We start from the raw sequence: 8786 nt of genomic DNA, 5'->3' as shown, positions 1-8786 counted from the left end.
AGATATGGAGAGAGAAGTGATGTGACAGACGAACAGTCTGTAAGTGACAGAAAATTTGACAGCAGTACAAAAAAATCTCAAATATAATCAATAATTATAAAGAAAGCCATTAATAGTCGCAGAGCGTATAATCTAGAGTAAGATTTACGATTTTATGAAGATTTTGAAAGTTTTTATGATTTTTCAAGGTACAATTGTGCTCAGGCATCGCATGTAACATTGCATAATCACGATAGAAATGCATAAAATAATGATTCTCAAAATTTTAGATCATGCATCATATCTTTGTAATGGAAAAAGAAACTACGATTTTGAGCAACTCCTTGGTGATGAGAGGTATCATCACTCTGAGCGACAATTGTACTAACGATTTTAAATGATTTATGAAAAGTGGTTTAGAAAGAGCTGCGCAGCCAAAAGAAGTTTTAAAATCGTGTTGTTCAGTAAGTAAACTCGGATATAAAGCCCTGCGACAAAGAATAAAAGATTCTTATTAAATAAGAATAAAATTGTGAAAGAAACTCCAATAAAAGAATAAATCCATGTTAACAATTATTGCAATTAGCCTAAGGAAGCTAAAGGAGTGATCATCGGGAAGCATACGCAGATAAGCTGCGAGGCACTGACAATGTTTAAGGATACAGAATTTATCTTTATACAAGAGTAAAGGATGGAACGACAGGGAGTCGTGCAAGACGAAAGAAACGTAACATATACATAAGGATGATGTATGATTACTCTTATGATTAAGATAAACGAAGTAACAATCGAAAGTTATAATTGGAGGGAAAAAAAATTAAAAGTATGAAGGACGAGAAGATGGTAATATGAATATTGAACATTAAGGAATATTTTAAGGATATAGTATTTATCCTTATAACAGAATAAAGGATGAAATAACAAAGGAGATGATCTTGTAAGACATGGAAGCTTAAAACTTGATAGATCGAAAGAGATTATGATGCTATATGACTGATATTGAGTAAAGCTACTAATATCAGCATTAAGAGTTATAAGTTGTGTTAACAGAAAAAAGAAAAGCACACGTATAAGCGTACGTATCAATAAATGTAAGAATGGTGGATGATATGAAGAAAAGTGTATGGGTAAAATTCAAATACCCTCAAAATTCAGTAAGGTGATTAGAGAAGTAAAAATTCTAGAAATTCGTCATAAGGATTGTCAGAATAGAATAGCAGCAATAGAACTGTTGTAAACGAAGAAAAGACATAACGAAGATAAAGTCGATACTAGTGTAAAGAGATCAAGATATTTAAAGACAATTAGAATCATGATATAAGTGTTATGGAACACTTAGAGAAGAAGTTTAAGACGAGAAAGGAAGTTGATTATATAGTAAGTAAAAAATAAAGTGATACTTTATCGTTATTGGACAAACGGGAGTGAATTGTATCTAAGGAACCACGATGACATACAAACGAGAGGTGGTATTAGTATAAAGAAGTTTAATTATTAAGAATCTAATGGATCCGATAATGATAAAGTTAGTTAAAAGTTAAAAATAAGAAAGACATCCTTGACTGATCAGTCAATTAATCACTCGAGAGGATCTTCAAGGACTAATTACAGAAAATCAAGTGAGATAAAAATACGAATAATATCGGTCAAAGGGAACAACTGTACAAGTTACACGATTAAAAGTAACGTGAAGTAGGACGATTAAGGTAATAGAAAAAGGGATAAAAGATTATAGTCAACAAGTGACATGAAATTCACGATAGATCAGAAAAGCAAAGGAAGGAGAAATCAAAGATAGTAAAGGATGTAATAGGCTTAACTATGTTAAAAGACGGTAAATGTGTTAGATGTAAAGTAAATTGAAGAAAATTGATTGATAAAGGGCGAAGTGTCAGATAACGGTAGAAAGAAGTAAGAAACGACGATAATCAATAAGGAAGAAGGATGATATCGTTAGATGTAGTAAAGATTAAAAGTCGTAGATTGTGATTACGAAAGGAAAATACTCATAGGAGTATGAATAAAGTAAGTATGTTATTAAAGATGGAGTTAACACGTCGTTACTATTCATGTATAAAGAAGACGAGTAGCATTCCTATGGCTACTGGGAATGAAATGATGGAATGAGAAAATCTTAGACAATGATTAATAACAATCAGATAGCAATGACGCAAGGACTACGACATCAAGGATACGTCCAAGGTTATTCTATTTCGGGGAAGACAACAAATAAAACGAAAGTAGCAATGAGAAGATTCTCAACTATGCAACAGCAAGAAGCTACTATGAACAAGATAGATAATCGATTAACAACAAGTACGAAGTCATAACTATTAGTGAGAGCTAAGATTTAAAGTAAAAGAAGAAACTACGTCTGACACGTAGTAATGGACGTCAAGGAAAGTATAAGGACGATTTTAAGATCCCAACAAGTTTTATGAAAATTCGAGGACGAATTTTTATAAGGGGGGAAGAATGTAATACCCCAAAATAATTAATTAGCTAATTGGACCACGTGTCCAATTTTGATTCGCCAGAGTGGCAATATTAGAAGAATTCCTGAAAAGATAAAGTAAATAAGTTTCAAGTAGGTCGGTTTTGGGAAATTAGTTATGCGGAAATTAAAGTTATATTTCAATTCTAAAGTTAGAATTGGAATTAAAAGGAAAAATGTCAAGGAAAGCCCAAAATGAGGTTCAGGGACTAAAGTGGTAATTTAGCCACTACGTCTCAAAAATGTAAATTTATAAGTTTGACGAGAAAGTATTAATATCGAGTTTTGTATAAATAATCAGATATAAATAATACGTATAATTCGTAATAAAAGAGATTAACGATTTAGTTATGGGCTAAATCGTATGATTGAAAAGTTTAAAGGATAAATGATAAGAAACAAAAGAATAAGGACCCAAATGAGCTTTTAGCCAAATCATATATAATTAAGGAAATATGAAATGAAGATCAGAGAAGGATCGAGAGAAGACAGAAGCTATCGCCGATTTCCGTCGTTTCGCCACCGTTTCGCCGTCCGACGTCCGAATTGAGTGATTCAAGCGGCGATTTCTTCAGAATTGAAAACTCTATCATCCTTGGGAATCAAATCAAGGTAAATATCTCGAAATTGGTGCAATAATCGAGTTTTGTGGGCTGTTTTAGTTTAGGAATTGAAATGGTTGATTTAAACTCGATTTTTAACGTTTTTGGAGAAACAAAGTTACGGGTTTTATCGGAAACGAAGTGTTTGCTGTGTATGGCAAGTGATAGCACGACGGGAAGCCCGGAACCGATGTTTCCGGGGACTGCGTGCAGATCGCACGTGGTGTGCGATCGCACACCCGTGGTGTGCGAACGCACACCTGTGATGGTGTGCGAACGCACACCAGTGGTGTGCGAACGCACACCAGTGGTGTGCGAACGCACACCAGTGAAGGTGTGCGAACGCACACCAGTGGTGTGCGAACGCACACCAGTGAAGGTGTGCGAACGCACACCCACAGTGTGCGAACGCACACCACCTTGTGCAGACGCGTATTCCATGAGGGACTAAGACGGACTTTTTGTCCGAGGGACTAAAATAGACTTAGCTCGACGTTTTACGCAAGTAACGATAATGTAAAGTATTAAGAGAATTATATAACTCTCGGATACAAGGAGTGGTATTTAGTAAGTCGTGGATACGACTAAGAGTTTCTGAATACGAGAGTAATACCAAGAATGAAACCAATATTTAAATTATGAAAATATTATACGAATTAAAGTATGAAGTGCACGTCTAATCATAAACAATTTATCAGACGTGTCAGCGAATAGTGGAGTCAGTAGAAGCGGACTAGCGAGGGCATACCATCAGATCGATCATATCATTTCTTGGATTGCGGTCACTGTGAGTTGTACTTTTACTTTCATGTATTATATATATTAAAATTATTTTATGAAAATATATATATTGAAACCTCGTATTTTCGTTCAGAACACAATATGTGAAGCTAATTTAGATATAATTGGAAACATACTAGCAACTAATTAGATAATAAAGTACTCATTTTTAGCAAACGATAATAGACAATTGTATATAAAATTGAAACGTCATCTTAAAGTGTGCATGTTCATCAAAATGTTCACATAGGTTCTTCCAATCGTTAATTTTTACATCCTTGGGTGGATGTTTTTCAGCTTCCTCACGAGTAGGGAACGTCTTATAGTGTAAGTGACACTGATACTTGAAGTTTCTAAATCGTCTAGCCATCATTCCATATACTACTTCTCTTGCATGTGGATCACTTAAATCAATCTCAAATTCACCCTATCAATAAAAAACATATGAATAGTCACATATTATAAGAATATAATTAATTGAAACAACAAGTATGCTATAAAATAGTTATTAATTTTACCTGAATAGTTGTAAGTAAAGCTTCCTTTTGTTCAGCGCTTATTTGAGACCAATAAAGTTTACCTAGCGGTGCCATTAATCGAGTGACAATACCAATTTTCATTTTGAATATCTTTTCTGAAGGACCAATTGGTAATCTATTTGTTTTTGCAATCAAAATTCCACCAATTTTTGAACCATCTTTAGTCATTTTTTTAACTTCAAATCCTCTAGCTTTCCCTCTACCATTCTTTTTTGGAAGAGGACCTAAGAAGTACAACAGTTTACCTCATGTTAGTTTGCTTTTTGTTTCCAAATTGATATGTACCTTTTAAAAAAAATTATTTATATGCAGTTTTTAAAAGTTGTAGTGACTGAATATAAACTACATGTCAACCATATGTCAACCTCAGAAAACAAAAAACAAACACAGAATAGAGAAATACGTAAGAAATACAAAACTTTACCTCATACTAGTTTGCTGCTCTATTAAACTTTATATGTAATTATCATACTATTTTAAAATTTCATATGTATGTCTTATACTATTTTTAAATTTAAATGCAGTTTTAGAAACGTTTTTGTGCCCAAATATGAATCTTATGTCAACCGCATGAAACACAAAATAATCACAAAATAGAGAAACAAATTGATATGTATGTCTTATACTATTCTTAAACTATTTTTAAATTAAAACACATTTCTTTTTGGGAAGAAGACCTAAGAAATACTACAGTTTATCTCATGTTAGTTTTCTTCTCTATTCAAATTGATATGTATGTCTTATACTATTTTTAAATTTTATTTAGATGCAGTTTTTTATAAGTTTTTGTAACCTAATATGAACCTTATGTCAACCGTATGTCAACTTTATGAAACACAAAATAGAGATAAAAAAACGAATTGCAAAAAATATATGGTAAAAGATAACTTGAAAACAATATTTCCATTCCAGAAAAAGCATTGAAACACAATTTCATTTGCTAATTATATCAATTCTCAAAGCAAAATAAATGAAACACAAAATAAATTCAGCCTAACCTTCATCAACGTTTGTTGGTTCACCGGACATGGTTTCAGTTTCACCATCCCTATTAACTTCAGCAGCCACTGGTACTGCAGTTGAATCATCACGGTGGTTGTGATGTTCAATACTATTTGGGTTTTGAATTGGAGGAGACGGAGATGTAGTATTCACCAAAGGAGGAATAGGTTCCGACTCAGTTTCGGTAGTCTGAGATTGTTGTGATATCTTTTTCATCGATGGTTTGTCATTCCCCTTCCTCAAATGAGCTTTCAGTCTAACTGATCTTTGTAATTCGTTAAACGATATAACTCTTTTTCTAGTACTAAGTGACATTGTTCAGAAAATTGCTGAAATAAATTGAATTGAAGAACAAGTATGGTGAGAATTGTTTGTAATTCTTTTTATGATCGATATTTTGATAAGAACAAAGAAACCACTTTATTTTGTCATTCAACAACGTGATTCCTGCAATTATGGTTAATGCCAAAGAAGTTTTCTTTTAGAGGGAACTTTCATTAATTAAAAAATTAAATAAGGACCAAATTATTTTCGTTTCCCTCTCTTTTTTTTCGTTTCCCTCCTATTTTAATATTGTTTCCCTCCTAATAAATTCGTTTTTCAATTTTCCTGATTTGATTTGCCAAAATCTTGGCAAATCTAATCAGTTTAAGATATATTCTGAAAATCTTGTTGCAGAAATATTGTTTGTTACTCGAGGTAGTCGAGAAAGTCGACGAGTTTTATATGTTTCATCGAATATATGCTCTACTGAACTCGTAATAACTCGATAAAATGGCAAATATTCGACGAGTTTAAACAATGTCCTCGAGTTATAATCTATTTTTTTTCAACTTAATCCAAATATCACCACTTTCCTTTAGATATCTAGAAGCAAAATGCAAAATAAAAAGTCTTTGTTTCCCATATTAAAAGCAAAACAAAGAGTTTAATGTTGATAAATGGTTGATTTTACGCTTATTTATGGTTAGATATCAAAAATTTATGTGTTATTCAACGTAATAGTTGACCACGCCATTTTTATCGCTCTCCCATAAATATTTCAAAACAATATTTTGTCTTAATTTTTTTGGAGGTAATGTATGCCTTTTGTAAATAAATTGCAACAATAAGAAATTTTTCCACTTTTGCCTATTCTTATAATTTATTTTAATGTTTTTAATTAGTATAATTTGAATTTTTAATAGCTAAATTTATTTGGTTGAATATGATTTTACTCGCATAACCATTATTAAAATTGTATTTTAGGGTTTAGGGTTTAGGGCTTAATTAGGGTTTAGGGTTTAATTAGAGTTTAGGTTTTAGGGATTAGGGTTAGGGTTAGCAAAAACAACATTAATTAGCAACATTCAATTTTTTTTAATGACCGCTAAAAAAATAAAATAATATTTAATTTATTTTTTTAATGACCGCTAAAAAAATAAAACAATATTTTATTTATTTTTCTAAGGACATCCATTTTTCATATCGCTGACATAAAAAACCTCTTGTATACTTGAGAACTCAACACGAAAGAATCATCTGTTTCAATTCCATTTTTACATTAACAAAGCAATGTGGCAAAATTTACATGAAGTTAATTTTATAACTTTCGATAAAAATTAAGAGAACTTAAAATATACGTTACATGTGCCTCAATTTACGTTGCATGTGCCTCAACTTACGTGAGATGTAAAAATAAACCTACAAATTCAACCTACTCGTAAAATAAGACATGATTTCATCACAATTAAACTTACTCGTTTTCAAGTACATAAATCTCAAATTCATGTACATATACTGCAACCAGGCACTTTTGCAATTTTGAAAACAGATTGGTTCAGGTTGTACACACTTTAATAATCACAAGTTATGAGTAGCACACACAGACATGTTATTATGTCGTTGCATTCTATAAAGTTTATACATTTAATAATATACGTAATTTAAAATTTTATGAAACAAATTAGCAAAAATATATAGATCATATCCTAATATATTAACAAATTTAAATGTTTAAATATTAAAAAATTGACTCAACCGAAAAATAAAAGTTTAAAGACCGATGTAAGAAATTAATTACATATTTTTAATATTTAAATATTTAAATTTGTAAAATATTAACATTTATTCAAATTTTCTAGATCATATCCTTTTTTTACGGATTTAGATATTTAAATATTAAAAATTGGTAGAACAGAAAAATAAAAGCTAAAAGACCGATGTAACAAATTAATTACATATTTGTAATTCATAAATATTTAAATTTATCACTTTTAATTCTTTGGCTTTATAAGAAAACTTAATCAATAAAAGTCATCTAACTATCCTAATTTATAACAATTTAACAAACTTAAATTTTAAATTTTGTCAAAAAAAATATTAGTGTACAATGATCTAGAATTAACAAGTGTTAATATTCAAACTTGATCATAGCATTCAGACCTGTTAATATTCAGACTTGATAATAACATTTCAGACCTACTAATAACACATGAGTTTATCACAATTAAACCTACTTATGTTCAAATACATAAACCTCCAAATTCAAAATACCAAATCCGTAATCAACAGCTATGCAATTATACATCAGCTCCACGTCTTCAAAACTGCACCTCCAAGTCTCCAAAACAGCATATCCAGAATTAGACATTTAGAAACAGCTATGCAATTATACAGCAACCACCCACCTTATCTGCAATTTGGAAAACAGAGCATATTTCAGGAAGAAAAGTAATGCCCTGAAACCAAATGAATGACAGCAGACAGATATAAAATCATCAAAATATTTTGGTTGTTACTAACCTTAACTCTCCGGTGTATGTGGAGGTGAAGGATCATGTGCTCCCAAGGTGCCGAAACAAGCCTTCCATCGGCGATGTGACCTTCGTTGTTCTCTTTTAATCTCTTCGATAGATGTTTCAATATTAGTCAACCTCGACTTTGTTTCATTTAACAAAGAAAGTACTTCCTCTTCAAAACGCTTCGGCTTTCTTGGTCGCCTCACTTCCTCCTCTCTTGGTTGATCGATACCGACATCATCCCTCACCACCTCATCTTGACCATTCTCGGTTTCCAGTTCTCTACTTACATTATCCTTATCTTCGTCACAGTCATCTTCAATTTCTGCTTTTCTTCCCTTTCCTCTTCTCGGCTGGCCAGTTTTAATTAAATAACAATTTCGGTCCTTTACATTTATTAATTCTCCATCCATAGTTTCATTAAGATACACATCCCCCAAACATTCCATCTTCTGCAAATTCATAAATACCACTATGAAGCAATGCTATACAAGTTACTAAATGACCATTTCCAAGTGCAACTTTAGATGATGTTGCCATGGTCATCATGCTTTTAAAAATTAAGTGTATGAAATCAACACTTTTTGCCGAACGTCGCACTAAATAGTCA

The 8786-nt window shown here is 31.7% G+C and overlaps 1 protein-coding gene across 1 annotated transcript; it reads right to left on the bottom strand.

The window, feature by feature from the left end:
* Positions 1-587: 587 nt before the first annotated feature.
* LOC130014997 (uncharacterized) lies at positions 588-4497 on the bottom strand. Its single transcript, XM_056104265.1, has 3 exons — positions 4374-4497; positions 4102-4282; positions 588-622 (listed from the first exon to the last, which is right to left on the bottom strand). Exons 1-3 carry the CDS (start codon positions 4473-4475, stop codon positions 588-590), a joined length of 318 nt encoding a protein of 105 aa, XP_055960240.1. The 5' UTR covers positions 4476-4497.
* Between the last annotated feature and the right edge of the window lie 4289 nt (positions 4498-8786).

The sequence above is a fragment of the Mercurialis annua genome, linkage group LG1-X (assembly GCF_937616625.2).
Source record: "Mercurialis annua linkage group LG1-X, ddMerAnnu1.2, whole genome shotgun sequence".
In the NCBI taxonomy this organism is placed as follows: Eukaryota; Viridiplantae; Streptophyta; class Magnoliopsida; order Malpighiales; family Euphorbiaceae; genus Mercurialis; species Mercurialis annua.
The sequence above is the reverse complement of the archived record's forward strand: the minus strand, read 5'-3'. Positions and strand labels throughout refer to the sequence as shown.